This window comes from Microplitis demolitor, chromosome 7 (genome assembly GCF_026212275.2).
Source record: "Microplitis demolitor isolate Queensland-Clemson2020A chromosome 7, iyMicDemo2.1a, whole genome shotgun sequence".
Classification (NCBI taxonomy): domain Eukaryota; kingdom Metazoa; phylum Arthropoda; class Insecta; order Hymenoptera; family Braconidae; genus Microplitis; species Microplitis demolitor.
In genome coordinates this window covers 19,630,395-19,655,512 of record NC_068551.1, presented here as the reverse complement: position 1 = coordinate 19,655,512, position 25,118 = coordinate 19,630,395, and the positions used below count along the sequence as shown (strand labels likewise).

At 31.7% G+C, this 25,118-nt stretch overlaps 1 protein-coding gene across 1 annotated transcript in view; it reads right to left on the bottom strand.

Annotated features, from left to right (window-relative positions):
* Positions 1-25,118, bottom strand: part of LOC103574691 (acetylcholine receptor subunit alpha-type acr-16) — a 122,164-nt gene that overhangs the window by 47,947 nt on the left and 49,099 nt on the right. Inside the window, exons 4-5 of the mRNA XM_014442995.1 lie at positions 15,189-15,298; positions 5,229-5,409 (exon numbers count right to left, since the gene is read on the bottom strand). Coding sequence (XP_014298481.1) covers positions 5,229-5,409; positions 15,189-15,298 — 291 coding nt within the window. The remainder of the gene's footprint in view (positions 1-5,228; positions 5,410-15,188; positions 15,299-25,118) is intronic.

The following is a 25,118-nucleotide window of genomic DNA, read 5'->3' as shown; positions in this document are numbered from 1 at the left end:
TTAAATTCCACTACCATCATATCAATGTCATTATTTAGTTTTAAAAATTTCAAATTTTTTTTTACGACTCTAATTTTATAATTTCGATTAAAAAATTTTTATCTTTAGTTTTTATTTTAAAAAAAATGTGCAATTATTTATTCTGAAATTATTTTTCATAAAAAAAATCTATTATTAATGGAAATGAAGATGTGATTTACAATATGACATAAAACTCCCTTGAGAAATCGAAAAACGTTAAGATTAGAGTATGACATTCCCTAGAGTCTTGTGTTGAAGTCTCTTGGGCTTACTCTGGCTCCATACGAGCACATACACCCGAATAAAAACCATAAATACACTTGTCATTTCTTCAGGAGCCTGTTTATTCTCTAGTGGGTAAGATGAATCGCTCGTTTCGAGCGCGTCTTCACGCCACAACAGCATCTCTATTTTCCCTCTAAAAGTAAAGTGATAAACTGCATCCCAGTGCTAAAGCGAACCGAAATGCTGTGCAGTGAAAGAGCTTCAGTATACAGACCACAAGATCATCTCGTCCGTCCAGCGAATCCGCGATGAATGTGCCGTCTCCCTGGCCAGTCGCTCTATTGTTACCCTCTACATGCACAATCTACCTCCGGCCCCTTCCGACAAACTCTTTTCGACGTTCCTTTCGAATAACCTCAACAATTTATTTCACTCTATCCCCACACTACGATCCGCTTTTAAATTTGTGAACATTTTTCCTAAACTTTTTTTCCTTTTCGGGTTAGCATCACATACGAGATAACTTATTGGTTTATCTCTCGTTATTTATGACCACCAAAGACCTTTACGGCTACTTCTGCAGATATATATCTATATATATATGTAATTTTAAAATATTTATTTTTATATTAAAACTTAAAATAAAAAATTTTGAGCTCAAGGATTTGAGGATCGTGTGGAGTCGATGGGAGAACGTCGCGGCAATCTGCTCCATGCAAAATCGTGGTTCCCAGCTCAGACATAATCACGTGGTCCCGGCTTTGACTCGTCGATGTAGGTGTGTATTATTTTTATGTATATTGTTGTGAGTATATAAATACTTATTCATATATTTTATTAAATAGTTTAATAATTTCCCTGACAGAAGATAATAAGAGAGAGAGAGAGAGAGAGAGAGAGAGAGAGAGAGAAAAACGCGGATTTAAATGGGATTTTATTTAAAAAAAAAAAATTTATCTAAGTAATTATAAAATTTAATTTAAATCGTATTAATTTGCACGAGGCGCGTTAAGCAAACAACATTGGCAAGCGTTATCAGCCAATCAGCGTGATTAATTATATTGTATTTTAATGTATGATAACAATTATTGATAAGTGGATAAATAAATGAAATAAAAAGGCCGCGATAAATATTAAAAATGTGGGTAAATAATAAATGCGGTTGCTGACAACGAATCGCGTGTTTTTACGTACAACAATTGGATATTAATGAACTGGGGGTGTAATAAATTTAATTGAGACCGGGACTCGATGAAAGCGTTTGAGAAATAACAATAATTATAATAGTAATAAAAAGGAAGGAAGTAAACAAAGAAAAGCTCGCGTGGGCTGCGATGACAAAGAGGGGATTGATGAGTTATTGAGAACAAAAGGGGCTAGTGAGTGTGTGGAAGAGAGAGGGCCATGTAAAGGGCCGAGACAAAAATAGAGTGCGAGTGCTTTCACCTCTTGAGATAATAAATTCACATCTCGATATACTATCGACAGTTCAATATCTCACTTTTATTATTATTATTAAATATCGCGAGGAGTTTTCTTTTGTATTTTTACTCGATAATTGCATCGACAAAAGAATGCTCTCGTTATTAGTGAATAAACAAAGCTGTCGTATTCTTTATTTTTTTTTTTTTTTCAAGGTAATCTTGTCAGTTCACATAATTGCTGACGACAATGTACTTGCTCTATTGTTATTTTTATAAGGTTTTTAGAATTTAAATTAATTAGCGTAAGCCCGAGTAAAATGGGGTACCCAGATTTTTTTTTTTAATTTTATATCTTCGGTTATCATTATTAATAAATTTTTTTTGGCACTTTTATTCTCAAGTTAAATTGTAAATTATTTTTGTTACTATACTTGTTTAATTTTTCTATCACATGAAGGAAAAAATTTTTTTGAAATTACGCGGGTCTGTTTAAAAAATTTGAATAATATTCACGTCAATACTTTAACGTTAATAATTAAATAATAATGATTTTTAGTAACTCTCATGGCGGTTGTAATAACTGAGCAGTGAAAATTATTGAAACTAGTGTACAATACGAAATAATCCAATTGGCAAGTAGCATAAAGTAACAAAACCACGAGTTTGGAGTCTCTATTCTGTGAGTCCCGACAGTAATACCGAGAATAAGGGAGCGTATCTGTAGCTGGCTCGTTTGACTGAGGGTCTAACCCACTCGTACTGCAACAAAGAGCACTGGGTGTAAGTGAATGAGAATGAGCAAGTGAGTAAGCGGAGATTGTACGAAACTGGTTGCCAGGAACACGAAATAAAGTTAGCGTTAATTAGCGGGCCCGGTGCGACTCAAGTCCTGAAAGGTCGGCGCAGACATGAAATAGAATCGCTAAGAATAAGCGAAGGGTGAATACCACGAAAGTGCGCAAGACACATATCACAAGTGACAAGTTAGATTGGCAAAGTAAAGGCGTTGTCGAACCCTGGTAACTTTCTCGCTCATTCACTTGTCAACTCCTCATATATCCGATCCCCGTATCCCTTCACCGCCTACCTGTTCATCCCGTCTTATACTGTACCCAAAACTTTGTAATTTTCTCGACGAAAATTCAAAGTTTCTTACAAAGCTACAAATTTAACGGCACTTTTACTCAAGTGCTAAAGGAAATTATATAATTACCCAATATCATCAGCATTAACCTTTATTTGCATAATACTTTTAATTATGACACTGAAGTTAACCGACTTCCAATAATTTTCGAAAATTTTTTTAAACAATAAATTATAAAAAAAAAAATATTTAAAAAAATTGCACCTGTAGTTTTTTAAATTTTCTACAAGTGCATATTTTTATTTATATTTTTTTTTTAAATTGTGTTTGAAAAAAAAATTCAAAAATTTTTAACTGCTAACTTCAGGATTATTTTTAATTTGCTTTCAATTCTAATCGTACCTAAAAAATCCGCACCTATTTTTGTCTCTTATTTTCTTGTTCTCATTCTCATCGATCCCTGTCTTGAAAAATTTCACTTCCACTGAATTTATAAATTTTTTAAAAAATATTTTGTGTAATTTATCGGGTGTCTCATAAGCTATAAAGCGTGAGAACGACTATAGAGCGATGACTATTGTGTAGCTATACATATATATATTATATATATATATATATATATGTGTACATATATCGAGTGTATAAAGTAATAAAGGCTGAGAGACAAGAGAGCGTGTGCTATTGAGATATTGTATATATATATATATATATAAGAATGTGTGTTAATAGATATAGATATGGGGTCATAGGAACATATATAGAGGATATAGGGTAAATAGTATTGGGGGTGGTATCGGTAGTATGGGATTATAGATATAGGAAACAGGGAGGGAGGGTAGTTGGTGAATTGGATGTTGGTTGTCGATGTATCCTGGGAATTTCTCGGTCATTTCAACCGTAGGTTGATCTGATCAGAAAACACACCAGGCATCGCAGAAATGCGCTGAGAAATTACGAAGAGACGTTCGGTCGTAATTCTAGTAGTAGTCGTAGTAGTAGTAGTAGTCGTAGTAGTAGTAGTAGTAGTAGTAGTAGTAGAGTCTTAATTTCTCACTCTGATAGACGCTTTCAGATAATTCTCTTTCCACCCGATGCTTCTATTGTTCATTTTCATTCTACTGAAATTAATCCTATTATCTCATTTTAGTTTTTTTCGTCCATTGTAACCGCGCCTGACTATGATTAATATCAAAAATTGAATCTGTGGTGTCGTAATTATTTATATTAATTTAAAAGTTATAAATTTTTTGGTAAAGTTTAGTCTGTCCTTGGAGAAAAGCTTAGCAAAGAGACAAGTTTTGCTTGTCGAAGTTTTAAGTACGAGTAGCACGAGAATTGATGTATGTTTAATAAATATAGGATCAGAAATGTTATAATAGAAGTTCCGTGGGTAGATAACCGTGACTTGACACACAAAACTCATGTCGGCTCGGGGGAATCAAAAGTTTGTCCCGTATGTCTCGAATCAATTTACATGTATCACGTAACTAGTTTACACTGCATGTAAATTATGTTATCACACTAATTATTTGTGAGTGCATAAATCCCGATTTAATTTTAATAACCGAGTGTACTTCATACTTTTTATCATTTTGTTTTAATAATAATCCCACATACTTTCAATTGAGTGGATTGTTTTTTAATCAGGTAATTTTATTGTCATATTGTGTATATTTTTGGGTAAATGTATCAAAGCTTTACAATGAATAATCGAAATCCGTATTTTAAATTTAAATTAATAGCGAATAAATTTAACGATCAGATAAAATATTTTATCAGTGTGTTTATTAGTCTGGATATAATTCACAAAAGAATTAAAAGTAATAATAAAATATTATTTATAAACGCGCAGAAAAAAAAAAATAAAAATATATTTGAAATTTAAATTGCTCAGCAGAGGTAACTTGAATCTTATCGCGTGTATTATTTGAAAAGAGCTTCTTTTGTAACATTTTAGAGTGACAATCGTAACATATGTCAGCTGAGATATTATGTACGATGAAGACAACCCCGCGAGACACGTTGACACTTTGTCAAGATATTATACATTAATATGTAACGTAAAGTACGTGTAAAGTGTAATATTTAAAGACTCTTACTATCTACTTGTACTCTTTGATTTTTTTTTTTTTTTATAAAATTTCAAACGGAATTTTTCCGAGAGATTTAAATTGAATTTATGCATGAGATAATTTATGTTTCAAATGAAAGCTATATGGATAAAAATATTTATATTATATATAATAAAATATATGAGGAATAAAAGAGAAGTCAATTGACCCGAACGCTGTTCGATAATTTCTCTGACAAAGAGTTCGATGGAAATTATTTTTCGGGTGCGATTTCGGGACTGGGAAGCGGATGGACGATAAAATGCTTAAAGTCGTGATGAGCAACATAAACAGAGGTGATTTGGCTTATGTGTTTAAATATATATTTATTTGTGTTAGTGTACGTGGGATAGTTGGGTGTACCTGGTTGCCGTCGTAGGTCCAGGATCCGAACTTCATGTCACAGTGTTGGTCGTCAAAGGGGAACCAAGTGATGTCTATCTTGCATGTGCTCTTGAAGATGCCCGGTGGGACGTACAGGCAACTGCCGTTATGCGTGACCACCACGTTTGTTTGGTACGTCCCGTCAAAACCCTCATCCGCACTAGTGTGTTCATCATTCAATATAATTTCATATAGTAATTTAAATAATTATCATACTCGATCAACGCGCCGCTCAATTCAATAAAATACAATAAAAACTATTTCACATCCCTTCGTCTTTGAAATATACTCCGTATATTTTTCAACAGGGTTGGCAAAAAAATTTATCGCTTAATTAAATTTTTTTACACATCTGATAATTCTGTAAAAAATTTTGGGTAAATGGAAAACTTAAAAATATTTTTTCCATAGTAAAAATATAATTTCCTACTTAAAGATTTTTTAAAAATTTACATATCAATCCTCGGGCCTTTTTTACAACTTTCACAGGCTCGATAATCCTCAGAAAGTACGCGGAACAAAGAAACCTCAAAAAAAGTCTAATCTGCGACGAATCGTTTTTTTTATCCTACGCTATGAGCTCACAGAAATTCTTCGTACACTTATAATATATATGTACATGTACATATACATATATATAAGATAGGAAAAATTAATGGCCATGGATCTTGCCGTGACATTTTTATTCTCACGTCGAGAGAAAAGATAGTTCTCGGTGGCGAGTCTAGCGAGCCGGAAGTGTCCGCGAATTTTTTTTAACCTCACGCCTGGAGATGTAGTGTGTGTAAAGTGCAGAGTATAAGGTATAAAGCGGTTTCACGAATTTATCACGAGTAGATGTGCCGTGTATGCAGAAGTATGTGTATGTGTGGGCATAAAAGCAAGTAATGCCTCGGGCAAGTTGCTTTTATTTCAACATTTACAGAGAACAGTGCGCGTACCGAGTTGATATGAAATCCGGCGTGTATTTGAGTATAATATCCATGTTTCAGTGGGTGCCTGGAATAAGTAAAATACGGCGAAACTTTAAACAGTCCACGTAACATTAAATTGGATGGATAAAGGCATTGTCGAATACTTTTATTATTAGTTTTTATTTTATTTGTCGGAAATTCAAATTCTAAAGTTTAATGTTTGGTGAAAAAGATTCGCAAATATTACTCGGGTGGTATAAAAGCGTTAGACAAGTGGAAAACTCAACCAACTTGAATAAAACTCCATGTCCTTTTCCGGAGATTACTATCGATAAGACGATTTTAATGGGAGCTTTTGGAACTTTTCCATATGACATATATATACTTATCGATTCGCATTCTCTGATGGTTTATCGAGCCACTAAACACTTAAACAAATTGTACAATTCCTGTCTTGTATCCCACATTCTGTAAATCATTTTATTTTTTTTTTTTTTTTCAAAGTAGTGAGTAACGAGTTTTAGATTGAGTTTGAATTTAAAATTATTTTTAAAAGCATATTTATTTAATAATTTGTTAATTAAAGTTTTTAATTTAGCTAAAATTAATATTTAAACTTTATAGTATTTTTAGCGCTCAAAAATTATATAGACTCTTCTCTCGACGCTCTTTATGATCTTTTCATTAATATAACAGCATATAAACGCTTTAAACTTTTAAATTAATTATTTTATATAGTTTAACATTTTCATTATATATATATATATATATATATATATATATAAATTTTTTTTTTTAATTTTTATTACGTGACAATATTTCATTGATTTGAAATTTAATTAAATTATTTTATGTTTAAATTGAAAAAGTCCTTGACTGAAAACCCATAACGAGTTATGAGTAACAAAAAAAAAAAAAAAAAAAATTAAAATGAAAGTTGTAATTAAAATAATTAAGATAAAATTATTTAAAAAATAAAATTTAACGATTGATTTTTGTGACAATGAAAAATAAAAAATGCTAGTTTTATTCCCATGTGATTAAAAATGAATAACACACGTGATCGTGTGACGTAAATCAGTGGTCACTTTATCAGAATAATTGTGACCACTGTTAAGTAATGAAAAATAAATAATTCAAATACTCAACTTTTTTTCATTTCATATTTTTTGCCTGAATATTTTAAATACTGATAGATATTTATTTATTTATCTATAGATTGTATAAAAAAAAACTTTTATTCCCTTGTGTGGAAAAATTTTTATTTGTCTATAAATTTAAATTAAATTAAATTTTTTGATGTCAATTTTCAGATAAAATTTTTTAATGACATCCAAGTAAATAAAAAATAATAATAAAATTTATGATCTGTAAATTATTGTGTTGGTACATAAATTAAATGACTGATTTGAGTAATTAATTGACATGCAAGATCGAGATGTGGGCGGTCAAGTGATGAGTCTCCGCAATCGTCAGACCGACTCTCCACTCGTAGTTTATGTCCACGTTCATCGATTTTATTTCCACACTCTAGCTATGTTTACACGCTGTTTATCGCCCGCGATTTATGTACTGACCGAAATAAAGTGACCACGCCTAAACAACACGGAAAAATTATTTATCGAGTTTCAAAATTACAGACAATAAACTGCCTATAGATCATCGCTTTGATTCAACAAATAATTAAATCGTTAAAGTAATAAATAAACTCTCAAAAATTTGGGGAATGAACGCGAATTACATCCAGATTAAATTTAATTCAAAAGGGAGTTTATTTTAAAACTTCGAATCGGAGTGAATTCGAGCTTAAATAAATCCCATAATCACTTCAGATTTTTTGCGGTGTAATTAATAAAAAAAAATTATATCATAAACATGTTATTTTTTGAAGCTCAAGGTTAAGGTTTCGCTGTAAAGAAAACACGAACAAGTGGGTGCTAAAGTATCGCAAGTGTCCTCGAAAAGCTTGTGAAAAATTTTCTTTGTCTCGTTTACGACAGTTATAATTTTTTTTTTATTCTTTATCCCGAGATTTATTTACAGCATCAGCAGAGATTTAAAGTTTCCGAAAGCGGTTAAAATATTTTCACGACAAATAAAATATCGCAATAACCTTTTTTTGATCATACATTAATTTTATTTAATGTTTATTTTTCTGATAAAAAAAAAAAATAAGTAAATTTATTTTCAATTGTTCTCGTACTTTTTTTTGTCTATCTTGTACCGAGGGTTGAATTTAAAAAATATTCTAGTGTGCACGTCGGCTCGCCGCTTTCGACTGGTGTCTAGTCTAGTCTTGTGTTTACACCGTAGCTTTAAAAAGAGAAATAAAGGTAGACCGAGTGTGCAACAAGTACGGAGCTTTTGTTATGCGAGTAACGATCGTTTTCTTTGTCAAACGCTTAACGAGTTGCTATACCCACTGCGACTCTTGTCTACTGTGTACTGTACCCCCAATGTACACAGTGGCTCTCGTTACAAAAAAAAATTCAATAACGAGCGCACAAGTCAAAGTTTCAAATTAAATTTCATTTGACATCAGTCAACTGCGTCATCTACCTCAAGTCCTTTTAATCATTTACGATTCTAGGCTTATTAATTTTAATCCTTTATATATATTTTTAAATATAACCACTAATTAATTCAAATTAATTACCAAAAGTATTGACTAAAAAAAATTTTTCTAAAACAAATAAAAAAAATAAAAATAGTATAATTAACAGCTTGAAAATCTATAGATAAATATATATAAATATATATACATGTATAATTAAAATATAAATTGTAAGAGCGTCGAGCAATGGTCCAAGATTTGTAAAATAATTTATCTAGGAACAGTTTACAGGTCGGAGAATTTGTAAATGCAAGAGTCGCAAACTTGTTTGATGATTTAATTACTAATTAAATATTTATATTAATATTAATTATATTTTATTTAAATGAATTAAAGCGGCGGCTGTACGAGTTTTATAAATTATTTATTTATATTTAGATTTATTTATTTAAAAATATATAGATATATTTAATTATTTATCAGTCTAATTTTGACGGTAAGGGTTTGCACTAACCCAGCAGTAATACCCGCTCCTTGGACGATTGTCGCCCCATATTCCGAGATTGCCAATTACATTTAATCTGACCGCTCGCGAGTACTTAACTCGATATTTAATTCTACAAAAGGATTTTAATTTTTACAGCCTCGGAATATTCCGAGCGACAAGTTTTATAATTACAGTAGCAATAATAAAATCATTAAGGAGCGGATAATAAGCTGGATCGTAAGGTGGCTCGCAATACGGAGGCGGCCTGACTGTCTCAAGTCGATTAATTATTTATGTAACAAGTATTTAACAACCGATTTCATTCTAAGCCATCTTGTGAAAAAATATTTGTTTTTTTTTTTTTTTTATATTTATTATAACGTAAAGTTTAAATTAATTCTTTGCCAGACTACATTTTAAAATAGTAGTTAATAAAGAAATTAAATACGGAAATGAAGTAATCCTTGAGTTTATCGTTTAACGATTGATTAACAGAAATTGAAAACTGGATCAATGGTAATTTTATCATTTCCCTATTTACTGTTTACCCGTTCACCTACACGAGCTGTTAAATTATACGAAAATGGTTATTATTATAATTATCTGAATTGTTATGTTGGTAATTATTATTTTGAGAGAATGAGAGGTAGTAAGAGAGTAGAAGTAGAAATTGCGGGATATTATTATAGAGATGGAATATAATTTATAAAAATTTTGTAAATTAGATCGGGAGTAAAACTGCGCAACTATGTCGGCTGTGAAACATGAGGGTATATAGTTGGGAACATATATATATATATGTCAATCTGTTTAGGAATACGCTAGCAGAGTGATGTTGATGTTGCTCGTTAACATGACGGTAGATCAAATTTACGTGCGGCTAGACACGCAGAATACGGCATCATCTGTATATTGCGCTCGGTAGATCTATCTCGGGGTATAGAGTATGCACTATAAATGTGTGCATGTTAAAATTAAAGCAAGATGAGATGACTACAGGGACATTTGATATTCTATGCTCGAACGTTTGGTTAATTTATACGTCAGTGTGAATCCTAATTACTTTTATGAATTAATTTTATTTCATATTTTACTGATTGCAGATGCTTTAGGAGTTAAATAAGGTGTGCTGACATTATTATTACTATTATGGTTTGTATACTGACTAAACAAATTAAGCAGCAATTGGTGTATGGCTGAAAAGTAGCAGCCACTGAAAATATACAGCCATGCGTTACCTAAAGTACTTTTATTTGGGAAAAAAGGTGAAGTGGCCGACTTTTGACACCGGTCGGATTTAGAAGTATACACTTGACCCTACCCATTGGACAGTAAAAATTACAGTCATAGGTTACATTTCGCCAACATTTGTCTTACTAAATAAAAGGGGATAAATTTTATTTTATAGCTCCATTTTTTGGGGTAAAGCTCGACAAAAATAATGAAGAAACTTTCGATATAGTTTTCAGTTATTTAAGAGAAGCTGATGAAAACTAATTTTGGATTTAATAAAATGCAGCGAGTGAAGCAACAAAATTGATTTTACCCAAGACAATAAGGAGTTTGATGCGATATATTATAAACTTTATATCAGTGATAAAATTCCCAGTGGCCGGATGAATCATTGTCTGAGTAGTTTCGGTAGCGCAAGTTTAACCGACGGTTAGGTCGTCCAACTAATTAATTGAAGCGATCTCACGTACCGGTTTGCCGGACTGGGACTAAAGTCACTGGGAAAAGGATGAGAATGAGGTCACGAGTGCGGGGATGCGACAACAAATGAGACGCTGGTTCTAAGAGATCAGCTAGTACAGGAAGTCAGGTTACTGGTACTGTTACTGGTGCTAGTGGAAGTGCTGGTGCTGCGGGTAAACCTACAAGTAATAGATAGAGAATGCATTCTGTCGGGCGTAGTTCTGGGCCAACTTGGACTTGGATGACTGTAGTGAACAACAAAAGCACAGAACAACCTCGAAATATATCGCGGCTCTACGAGCTTTCCTTGTTGGATGATTACACTTGAAATGCAAACTATACCGGACTTAACTGCTACTACGATTGCTCATGTTACTGCTGTTGGTCCTGCTACTACTGTCACTGCTGTCGCACTGGCTGCTATTGCTACTGTTACTTTGAAACATGCTAAAGCAAATTATCCTCAGTGCTGAAACAATCCCGTAAACTTGGATAACTTTCACCCACTAATTTTCTAAACTATTGGCATTATCTTACATGCACTGTCATTAACTCGGATCCACACTGATTTTTACGGGAAATTTATTTTTCTTCTGGTTTACTGTTACAAAAATTACTTTCAAATAAAATTGAAAAAAAGTTTCTTAACCCGAATTGTATTAAAAATTAAATTTCCACCATAATTTGAATCTTTTGTAAAAAAAAATTAGTAATAATTTTCTGGCTTCTTCATTTTGCCCGAAAAATAAATTGGCAATTTAAAACTAATTATACTTCTTTCAAATGCAAGTTAAAAGAAAACAGTCAGAAAGACTGAGGTAAAAAATTAAATTTTATCATCAACTTTTCCATTTCGCGCTCTTCCAATACCAATATTATTAAAAATATAAATGTACAAATTCTTATCGACAAATTGATTGCTAATTCCTGACCTAAATATTTCTATTAAAGCATCAGAGTGTTAATGACATTCGATAACTCGTTTGATACTCAAAGGAAACTTGTAGCAAGTACTGGCTCTAATTGCGCAGCTGTAACAGAGGACAAATGAGTACAGTATAAAGTGAGAGATGATGGGATTCATATAATTTCTTTTACACCGTACCCGTTTCTCTCCATAATTCCACAGCGAAAGTAATTAGCGCACATTCAATGAATCATACCTTTGACACTGTGTCACACATGCATCCGAGCTGGTGTGTACATTGCGTGTCTGTTGCTATCAAAGTGATTCCGATGATTAGCTGATCATGATTTGGTAACCGATATTGGATGCCAATTTATGGATCATCCACGTCAAATATAATAAGCCTCAATCAATCAGGATGTTTTTGACAATTTGATCGCTAAGTTAGTTTACTTAATGCATCTATAAGCTTTTTTAAAAATTAATCTTTCGCTGGATTTGATAATAATAAATGAATCTATGTAGTCTGGCATAGACTGCTGTTTGACTCGGTAAGTTTACCGGACGCCGGAAGCTTCAGCAAGCTCATTTCATCCAGTGACATGACTGAATTCTACTCTCCCAATATGATAGGTATTAATTTTATATATATATATATATATATATATATATATATATATGTTGTCACAAGATGACGTAGAATTGAAAACGACAGTATTAATTATGATGAACGTTGGTAGAAATCGAGAAAAAATATATATACTATATATATTTTTTCTTTGATCCTTGAGCCAAACGTCTGGATGATTAAGTATTAATTATTATATTGTAGATAATGATGTGAAGAGATTCCTAGAAGAGATAAATTGAAATAACGATGGCCATTTTTTATTTGGATAAAAATTTTATCGTTTAATCAACAAATAATTAGGGAAGAAATAACATTTTTTGGCCACTGCTCAATTTTTGGACATTTCATACTTTATTTTAATTAATCGAAGAGTATAAAATGAAATTTCTAATGTTATGGTGTTATGAAATTATCTTTGAACATATTTTGAAAATAAATTGTCATTACGTCTTTTGAAAATTAGTTGGATTGAATTTCCCATGTATCCAAAACTGGGCGTAAAGTTACAAAAACGTTACCTCTACCCTAAAGTTTTTGGATATTTGAAAGTTGTGTTGGCAAATATCCATTTTCTCAGTAAAACCTTTTAGTGACGGGTGGCAGGATAATAATTAGGCCATCGTTATTTCGAACTTTCGTTATATAGTATTGTACAATGCGTTCTCTAAATTCAAGTCACGAGCTTCGCTGTAAAATCCAACCGACTCACGTTCCACACTATTTTCATCGCCCATGCGAGTATAAGGACTAAGTGAGACTAGATTTAAGCTAGTTGTCGTTTCCACTGGCGTTACTCTCTGACCAACACAAGACTAAAGTTCCTAACTTTTAGTTTTAAAAAAAAAAAAATTAAGAACCAGAAAAAATAAAAAAAAAAAATGTCGGCCGTCTTAAAAGCTACTTAAACTTTTCTCAGTTACACTTTCGCAAGTTTTACAAAGAAACAACTTTTTTCAAATAAATAATTTTTTCCTGTAACAAAATACCGACGGATTTTTCAACGAAACTCTGTTATTTTTTTTTTTTTTTTTTTTTTTTTTTTTTTTTTAATAACTACACTTTGACAATTTAAATTACTTATGGGTACATATTATTAACAAATAAAATAAATTATAAATAATACGATTAATTACGTTAATTCAATTGAACGATATCAATTAATTACTTATACTTAATTAATAATTAATATAATAGTTAATAATTAATAATTAGATAATTACTATGATAGGGATGTTGTTAAATATTACCACATGCACAACCGAGTATACTCGATATATATATGTATATATATTTATATATATATATATCTATATATATACTTTTAATATATAGTAATATAGTATAGTCATAGTATAGTAGAATTAAATAGTATTAATAGTAAGATGCGAAGCAACACTGGAAAAATTTTTACGTACCCTTTTCGACATTCGTTATCAATTTTATTTAAATTAATATTTCTATTAAAAACAAAAGTAATTCAAAAAAAAAATTCCGCCGAAATTTCGGTGAGTGTATTTTTTTTTTTTTTTTTTTTTAACTAACTCGGCTATCTGAAACACTCTACAAAGTCCTTAAAAGGGTTGTTTCGTATATATTTAATGAAATTCAAAAATATTTGACTGAGTGTATTTAACACTGTGTTGTTTAATTCATGAAACTTAAACTCGATTATCTTCACTCCAGTCGATTACACGAAATCCGTTTATTTAGTTCTTATTTTTCTCTTTCTAATGAGATTTTATTCCCGGATGAGACTTGCAATTAAGGATTACGCTACGGATTACTTCGCTTTTTAAAAAATTTTTTATTTCTTGTTTTTATTCAAGCCGATCGCGTTTCAAAGACTGAATTTGTTAATTTTCATTGAAATTACTTTGCATTACACTCAAAAATAGATCAATATTTGGCGGTTCAAATATTTTCAAATAAAAATTATTTTTTCATACATTTACACTAGACCTTTATATTTTCCCGCCGAAATTCAAATCCAAAATTCAATCCGAAATTCAAATTCAAAATTTTTTTTTCGGTGTAAGGCATTTATTTTTCGCGCCAAATCAATTGATTTATCTATTTTATTAAAATTGAGACGTAGCAGAAGAATGTATATATGTAGAATTCATATTGCGAGTATATAATTAGAATAAATTAAATTATTGATACCGCGGTATGAAAATTATTAAATGCAATCTGATGAATAAGAAATTTTTTTAACATTTCAATATTGAATTTAAATAAAACGAGAGTTTGATTTTCGTGTCAAAAAGTTCCATCGTTATAGTTTCTACTAATTAATTAAAAACATTTTTTTTACTATAATTATTATTTTACGTGATTCAATAGTGATCAAATACTCGAGTGACAATTAAAAAACAAATATGAAAAAAAATTTTTTATCTACGTTCCAGCGAGGAAATTTGAAAAGTTATTTATTTTATAAAAATTAGTTTAAAAAAAAAAAAAAAAAAAAAAAAAAAAAAAAAAAAAATTGATTGAATAATGTTAACGTCAAAACTCTTTCCGCGTAGTTGTTTCGCAGTGCTCAATAACGTTGTATAAATAAAATTAAATTTTAAAAATGAATTGAGTGAGTGAGTGAACTCGATTTTGCTTTTAATAATAATTATTTCTCGAGGGCAACCGACTGGATTGTGGGTAATATAGTAAGTAAAATTATTTAGTTGTAATTTTGTACCGCTAAAGGAATTTTGTAATTTCCCGGTCGATTTAATTAATTAGAGAACGAGTTACCTGTTGTACATAAGAACGTCCGGCTTCCAAAGTTTGTTTGGGGTTATTCTTAAATCCTTCACACCGCCATAGTCTGTTTCATTCCACTGAAGATTGTAATCCGTCCACTCCTTTAACAAACAAAAATTTTAAAAAACTAATTAATATTTTTTTAATTTCATTTCGCACAAAAATTACCCGCAATTTTTATATTTTTATGAAAAAAATTTCTGGGGTAGTGTATGGTGTCAATATGACCCAGTTATAAAAAATAAAATATTCATAATCAGGGGCAAAATGGCCTCCTTTGATAAAAATTTATAAATTTCAGAAAAGTAACGAAATAAAATTTTTTTTTTATTTTTTCAGTTTTTTAGTCATGTATATTTGTACTTTTTGAAGAAAAAAAAAATTACGCTTGGACCATCATGCCACTCTTTCATTAATTTAGCAGAAGCCGCAAAAATGAAAAAAAATTTGCTTGCGTCAAGAATTTTTTTTATAAAAAAAAATTCAGTTAATTAAAAAAAAAATAATTCCTGCGCTGAGAAAATCTGTTCCGAGAAAAATCTTAATTATAAATTAATACAGAAATAAATTCATTAAAAAAATTTAATTTTCCCAGGAAAAGAAAAATTTTAATTTATAAACTCACGATAGAAAAAATAAAATATCAATTCAGATTTAATATTAATTAAAAATTCTGATACATCGCCTAGTTGGTTCTTTTTCAAAGAAAAAAAAATTAATTAAATTTGTTTACGTGGCATTAATATTAATTAAACGCGTAATTTAAATTAACGAAGAGAATATTTAATGATAAATGTAGTGTTGACACTGTTCGGAATGGTGTAATGAGTGTAACTATCATGGCTGGTTTCCAAGAAATTGGAAATATTGCAACGCGTAAGTTGTGAAGATGGAGACAAATGGGTAAAGTGCAGGGGTAGTAATGAGAATGTAGATGAAATAGCTCATTTGATCAATAAATCATACACCCTTGGCGTTCTCTCCGATACTAACGGTGTTAATTTCATTTTCGAGCACCATTAACGCGTTTCGCTCGGAGCCTATACTATACACAGCGGCAGGTCTATGCTCTAATAGCTATGGTAAATAGCTGGTACACGCATCAAGGCTGCTTCGTCTACAAGTAGGGATGCACATTCGATGCCCATAAATTAATATATTGTGTACTATGGCTATTACACACCTGGATAAATATGAGCCAATGATTATTTGTTTATTTCAACTCTGTCCAAATCCATTTAATGGATTGTTTACCTTCATTCTGTTTGCTTATGCTAAATAATTTTTATCTGATGTAAATGCTTAAATTATAATTTGAATATTTAACTGTTTAAATAGCAATTAATTATTTTCATTTATTGCACCGGATGTTTTACTTACGTGAGGACGAAATTAAAAATTATTTGTTTGCCAGGATTTTAAAAAATTTTATCCGTGTATTTTTTTTATTTACATTGATATTTAACTTGCAATATTTTCAATGTCGATTTATTTTATTGTCTCGATTTATTCAAACACACGATAATAAATATATAAAAGATTTATTTTTATTTTATGCAGCTGCATTAAATTTTTTTTTCAATTTTACAGAGGGTAAAATAAAAGCTCAGAAAAATATCCGCAGTTTTTATTCTGCCATTAAATCAATTAATTTCTCATATATTTCAAAAAAAAAATTTTAAGCAAAATTCGGTGGGTCAAAAAATTTAAAAGTCTAAAAAATTTATCTTGACCCATTTTACCCCAGCATCACGAGCCATCCGACTTTCCCTTTAATAAAATTTACCATCAAATTTTTTTGTTAACGTTAATTATTACAGCAATCGATTAATTGTGCGATAAAAATAAAATTTTAATTATTAAAATAATATCAATAAACAAATTACAAATTAAATTTTAATTACTATATTAAATATAAATATTTATTGCAATATATCGGCAAATAAATTTAATTTTGCAATAATGATACAAATATATTTTATTATTAGTAAATATACTAAATATAAATAAATAAATCAATAATTAATGAACGATATGTAAAAGTGTGTAAGTAGGTTAGTTATCGATTCAATAAACATACACTATATATATGTATATATAATATTATGTGTACTATATATAGCGAGTTAATGAAAAGCTTGTTGACCTTGGGAGTAAGTGAATAAAAGATAGTTTTAAGTAAAAGTAATAATTGTATGACATTGGGAGTCTCGTTCACCAGCATCACTGCACTACCGTGGGTGTATCACGCTCGATGAACTTTATTATGTCAATAAATGTCCTGGCTATCAAGAGTTGTGGTAATACGTGAGCACTATGGTTAGTGCTTCCTGTCATCACCAAAGTCAATGGACTTGGGTGTTAATTATTTAATTATCACCCACTACAGCCTCCGAAAATCCATTTACGCTCAGTAAAATTCAATTTCTTAATACTTATGTTAATTATTTTCCAAGCTAAAGTAATTTTGCACTTACAATTAAAATGTTTTATTAAAATAATGGAGAATTACTAGACTTGACCACAAATAAAAATGATTATTTGGGTTCTGGAAGCAGGGATTAGTAAGTATGGCGCCATCTGCTTTAAAAATTGATTGAAAGGTACGAAAAAAGTCAAAGTTTGATTAAATTGAGCAAAGAATTTAAATTAATGAAAGGTCAAAGTAAGTTGAAGGTTGGAATTCGCCAAGTTATGTGATTCGTTAAGCACTCGAGAAGTTTCCCTTTATCTCATGGGACTGACCCTTCCGCTCCATTTTACTTGTTCTATAACGACAACTGGTTGCACGGTTACCTTCCTTCCTTCTCGTTCGTCTTTTCTCCCTTGTACTTAGTCATTCACTTCTCCCGCTTTCTTTGTCTTTTTCCGATCACCGTTAAGCTATCGAGCGGATAGCCCAGAGAGAAAGAGACCACGAGAAAATATCCAACACTGGCAGCTCTCGATGCGATTAATTTAAGGTGAGTAAGCTCTTGCATTTATTATCAACGTGTGTAATAGAATTTTCGATGACCATACAATAAACTGCGCACTTTGTGAAATTTATATTTAAAAATAATTATAGAAAATCAAGAGCTTCATTTTTATTTTTAAATTAAAATCATTTTTTTCAAAGGAAGTTGTGAAAAAAAAAAATTTCCGTCACTACTATGTGCTACTGTTCTTCCAGAAGACTTGTCTGATACTTCGAAGCCTTCGGGCATCTATCGGACGCCTTAATTTTGATCAGAATTACCGTCTAAGACTTTCTGTAGAAAATCTAGACTTAGCTTCCTGAGTTTGAAAACAGCGAAAAGTTTTGAGGTTTTCGTGCAGGGTCAATCGTTTTTCAAATTTTTTTGTTTGTAAAAAATCTAAACAAAACGGTAAATCACGTTTTTCGCAATGTCAGTACTTTTATTACTCCATAATTCTTTACCACACTGGATGGAATTTTATTTTTACGATGCACAGGAATCTCTGTACTTTAATATCACTAAAAAAATAATAATAAAAGCAATACGTGTCTGAAGTTGCGGAGTATTATTAAGCTATAACTTAGTTTATATATTTAGGTATTATTTAGTATATAAATAGATATGAAAAATAATAGATAGTGAAATGTATAAATGTGGGCGGGTCAGCCAACGGACATTCGCCATTAGTCTTCGGATGACCGCAAGCACGAATCCATATATGACAACGAGGATGTGCATTAATGTCGCGCGTGCTTCGGTTAAAGACCGAGGATATGCGGATAGAGCCAAACTCCACGAAACCGCACAATCTGGGCGGAAACCACTACAATGTCTGCATAGTAATCATCGAAAATACATCACACGTTGGATTAACTGCTTTCTCAATTTATTTACTCAGCACTTTCAATTTACTTCACCTCACTCACAATCACAACAGTACCGGCAACTATTTTCCCTATGTCGTCTGACTAGCACTGGCCTTTTCTACTTAAGCCACGTGACGTAAAATGGCTGCGCGTGACTTTCCCACCTAAACTTTTTACGGGTCTTCTAAAGCCACAGTAATTTTTTTTTTTATGACAAGTATTTTTTTTTACCATCTGCAGAAGTGAACAAAAAAATATATATACGTTGATTATAAAAACTTTTGTAATTTAATATTTTAAATTTGCGTTTAAAATTCGAGTCGCTGAAATTATCCCTGCCAAATTTGCTACTGAAGCTCTAGAAGCTACGGAAGCCGTAGTAACATCGGAAACTATCAGGTATTTCGTGATTGGCTGGCTGTTTCCAATATCAATAAATATAGAGACTTGATAGAATACTTTCATTAGTCCACTAATAAATATAATTAATTTAAAATTTCAGGTTCAGTGAAACTTTTAAGTGATGTAAAGACTTGATATAATTCAAAATATTTCCTTCGAACAATTTCCCAGTTATTTGATCGGAAACAAGGAAACCCTCCATAAGCTCACAAAGTTTGTCGCTATTCTAATTAATGCGTTTCGATTTGCAGTTTGCTAATCAATATTAACTACCGAAAACCATCGATTCCATTGGACCAATCACTAAACAGGTATGACGAAGCCCCTAACTTTGGAGGTTTCTCGAACTGCTGGAGTTTCAGGCTCCAGTATCACAATGAATCAGTCCTCGAACGTTTGCCAAATGTATGCCAAGACTAATAAGAGCAATTAAATATTACAGCAGGTGAGAGTCTTAATTAGAACGATTTTTAATAATTAATAAGTCGATAAATAATTTCACACTGCGGTATTTCAGAGTCCGATGGGAATAAATAATAAAAGCATTAATTATTATTAAGAAAAAGAGTAATTCATGCGAAACAGCTATTAGATTGAAAGTAATTAATAATAATAAATTGGATAGCGTATATTAAAGTGTGTTTATTACTTTAAAATGAGCTGAAGCTGGCTGCAGCTAATGGAAGTTGTTCAAGACCTTGGAATCCGCGGTTCAACGCGAGTATGTGACTCGGCATTGCCGGCACTGCGACGTCTAGCTTTCGCGGCGTCCCAAATATGTCGTTCTGTTTTGCCCACTACATACATATCTATATATGTATGTGTATGTATATATATATATATATATATTAATATACACATAAATTCGAGTACATGACTGTGTGCAGAGAGATATCTAGGTGGTTGCAGAGATGGTGAAATTATTGGCAGCCACGAGGATAATTAGATTTATCGGGTTATGCGGTGACGAAGGAGATTGCCAGGGTTCAGGATAACTTGCGCGGTTTAAGCTTTGCGACGGATTACCTCGGGTGTCACGAATCAATTAACTTTTCGATTTAATTCGAGAGCTACAAGTTAGAATACACCGTTAAATCAATTTAATCATTATTCCGTTGTCTGCTAACTAAACCGTTAAATTTATAATCACCCTCTCGTTTAAATATGTATATATATTTATATATTTATTTAAATTCCATTGGTTCAAGTTGTTCGGTATTGCGAGGTTTTATTGAATAATTACTCAGAACTCGGATAAAAAAATATATAAAGTTATAAAAGTTTAACTAATTTATAACTTGGAAAAAGTTTTTCTCTTTGTCCATCGATTGACTTCGCAGATAACGGATGCAGCTGCAACTTTGTCCAAGAAGTAAACTTGCTATTGGAATTAAAATGTTATTTTATTCGATAACACAGAAACTAATGAGATAAATAAGTTATGAGTTTATTAGAGATCATTTAAATAATAAATAATAAATTAACCGTTAAGTCTCTTAGGAAAATGCTTTCCTGCAACTTTATTCACAGTTTTAATTATTAACCGCTGTAATAATAATTTATCAACCGGAAAAATTCATTTTAATCTTAATTTAAATTTTTGCGGTGAGATAATCGCGAGCTGTTTTACTTATGGTTTGATACTTTTGATGATAAATTACACCGAATAGTAATTACCAGTTTTTTGGCAGAGTCTTACGAGCTCGTAATGTAACGCAGTAGCTTATTTTACGTGGAATTTAATAATCTAAAAGTTCGGAACATTTTTTTTTGTAGTGAGAGAAAAAAAATTTTTAAATGTTTTTACTTTACATTGTAGGGAAACGGGTCCCGAATTACTATTAATAACACTTTTTAAATGTTATCTTTTTTATTTCTCATTAAGGAATATTTTAAAAAGTCTCTTGTGGTCTTAATGCAGTTTAATGTCAGCTTATTTTCCGTATAGTTCGATAATTTCCGCAAACCAACGTCACTTAAACTTTAGACTCACTATTTATTAGTAAGAAAAATTTTCATCACTAAAATTCTATGGGTTTTTAATTTTTTTTTCAAAACTCAGAGTTGAGTTTTTTTTTTTTTTTACTTTTTTTTAAAAGTTTTACTCTTTGACTGCAATTCAAATTATATTTAGTAGTAAAATTTATATGCGGGTAACCGTAACTCAAAAATTTTATTAAAAATGTGGAAAATTTTTTCAACTTTTGGAAGCTGCCGTATTTCGCCCGAAAAAAAAAATTATTATGAATGCCGATCAACAATTAGGTATAATTTCTCTGAGTATAAGTAAAAGATAAAAAATTTTCTGAAGTAGATTTTTTTTTTCAAAGAAGTGAAAATTAATAAATTTAGCGTGAAAAAATACTTATTTATCTCCGAGCCCCCACTTTGCTTGACAATTCTCTACATTTCTATTTATAGAAATTATATATGAGATGAATTTAATGAGATGTATAAGTGACAAGAGTTAAAGAGAGAAATGGAGTGTGTCCCATAGAGAGGCGTTAACTCGAATAACATCAGCGATCACGTAGACGTGTAATTAATTAGCAAACGTTAGTGATCACCCGGTTGATTTGTGGTTATACTCACTAGTTTACTCGTTTGTTGTCTATTCAACGAATCCCATTGTTAAATCAATCATACTAGTATGTAGAACTAATAACAACAATAACAATCCTTATACTATTCGATTATCTCAATTGATGTTTATCGAGTGAAAAAAAATGTTGAGGTCAGACGCGATAAATTTCAAAAGATTTTTATGCAGGCTCGATTCAAGGTTATGGAGAAAGTCGATAATAATAATGGTGAACAAGAAACTGAGGAAAACAAAATCCTCGATTGAATCATCTTCGATAGATTGTTGTAAAATGGCACGCATTCCACCTGACTGACAGACTTGAAGCACAAAGCTTCTTGTTCGCGTTCTAGTTTTGGTTCTGGTTCACTTCTGGTGATGGTACTCGGCGATAACTTTCACTTTGAAATTATTTTATTTTTCCTTACAGTGTACGGCAAGTACCGGGTGCTATTTGAGACACTCGGAAGAAAAGATCCTCTAGAGCTTACGTATTGTCCTTTGAGATAAAGATAAATCTTCAATTTCTTAGAATCACTTTGAAATAAATAAGAAAAAATCTTGAGAACTGAATTACATTGGGCTTAAAAAATTTTTTTCTTCACAGAATTTATTTTTCACTTGAGGTTTTGTTTATTTATTATTAGCATTAAATAAAAAAGTGAAGTGAAAAAATAGGAAAAGATTTTTTAGTTAAAGTTTGTTTTGGAAATTTGTCAAGAAATATTACGAGTAAAATAATTGAAAAAATTTTAAAATATATGGTATTGAAATAAATCTTTTCCGAGCACATGCCACAAAGTAGTTTTAAGTGCTAAGTAGTTGGGTATTCCGCAACTACTGGGGCAGGGGGCAGGCAACGTGGTTAAAGTTTCGAGCCGAACAAGTAGAGCGTAATGAGCGACGAAAGCTGAAAAGAGGAAGCTAGAAAGCCGGGGTTGAAATACTGACGGGAAAAAGCTACGAGAGACAGAGTATAGTTTAAGGGAATACATGTACACGGGGATGAGAGGTTCGAACAGGAAAGTTGGACTTGACAACGTCGAGAAGTCTCTTGAGTCTACTTTTACAAATACCAACAAAATTTCGTCACAATTTCCGAAATGTTTAATGTCACATAAATTTTTAATTATTTTTCTCACAATTTCAGATCATAAAACCTTTTCAGGCAAATAGTAGGGCTCCGAAGTACAAAATGGACCCAGAATAAATTCCGTAAAAAAGACGATTTCATTTTTTAATTTTCAGTCTGTTTAAAAATTTTACAATTTCATTTTAGTCCCGAGAGGTAAAGTTTCGAAGGCATAATATCATTTGCTTAAAGGATGAATCGTCGATTGTTGGAATTGCGTGAATGGCATTCGATTGTATCGCGATGCAAGAGATAACAGAAAGGGATTCTCTAAGGTTAGAAAGGGTTATAGCAGAAACGACTATTGGCTCGGCGTTCTAGCTGTAAACAATTGTGTCACTCGGTTGGTAAAGCTCAGTACAGAGCTGGTAGAGTTTACTTCGGAAATTCCACGCAAATATAGAGCCCTCCAGCTCACACAACAAAGTACTATAGTCGAAAATAGCAGGAATGCTTACAAAGCCTCTCGGAAGTAATTCGAGAGTAACGAGTTATTTGTTGTCATCCTCCAAGTCCTATACTTGTCCTGTTGTGTACAATTAGAGGAATCTCCAACTCGGTTAATAAACGATACTACACCCCGATTATCTATTATCCAGTCATACTCTTCTTATATTATCACCGTCAAACTATCGCCCGCAATTCCTACCCGAATTCATCGCAAATTGAACTCAACATTCCGAAAAAAAATTTTCATAGTCCAATAAAATTTAAGATTAACCAAAAAAATACCCAAGTAGTTTTACTTTCTTCAATTACAATTGCTTGTCTTATAATTCCCAGTTTGTCTGAATGCTATTTTTTTAACTGCACAGAAGACTAAGTCAAGTAGGAAACAAGTGGCATCAATAAGTACTTGAAGCCAGTTGGTGTTTGGTACACAGAAGCACTCCCGCGACAAGAGTCTCTTCCTATTTATCAAGTGGTCCAAATGAAGGCTCTGAGCCCCGAGTCTTTACAAAAGGTTTTGTATGAGAGCTAGAGAAACATGTGTTGCTATAGCTGACAGATATATAGACTCAGTGGCAGCAGCGAGTGGTAAAAAATGAGAAAGGAAAAAAGAGAATATGAAAATGGTTGGCAGTGCGCGGGAGAAGGTTTTGCAGAAGAGGTTACACGAGGAACAAAGTAGACAAACATAAAAATATACAAAGCCTTCGGCTGTGTGAGGACTCAATGAGGGCGAGAGGAGGTGGGACGCAGAAAGGGTTAAAAGAGGATGAAACAGGTGCGCACCAGCGTGGGCGAATGAATGCACTTTACTCAGATTATATCGGAGCTCTATATACTGGATAATGTTTTTTTTTTTTTTTTTATTTTTATCTTCTATTTCATCTTATTTTATTTTCGCAATGTTGATTTCTTTGTTTTGTTCCACTGGGTTGGATTTGCCCGGATAGTTGTGTACTCTGGCTTCACCGGGTTTGAATCGTCAGCAATGCAGTCCGGCATTTATAACAGTTGTCTCGAATGGCATTAGCTTTGCTGAGCGTAGACGCAATTCGATTACCCCGAGTGGACGTGTACGTTCGTTCTCCGACAAAGTCCCTGGGGATATTCCGTCGAGACGCCTGCTGGCGAGTAAATCAGATGTCGTTACGCCAATGATGTATCGTCTACAGTTTGAATCGAATTGTAACACGTAAATAGACCGTTCAATGCTGATTATTATTATTATCTTGACGGCAAATTTTATTGCGGTTCAGCAAAGGTCGATTTCTTCATAACTTTTTTCGTCGGTGTAAAAAAAATATTTGAATTGAAACTTTGAGCAAACGCGAATATAATTATTTGGCTTAAAAAAAAACTATTCAGCGCAGAAAGTTATTTTTTATTTGAAATTAAAATAACCAGAGTTGCTATCATGATACGATGGTTATACGCTGGGTGTCATTTGTTTTTCTATTAACGCATCAATCATTTCGTACTGAATCAACACGAAACCGAGTGACGGGAAACAGAGCCCGACAAACCGCGATA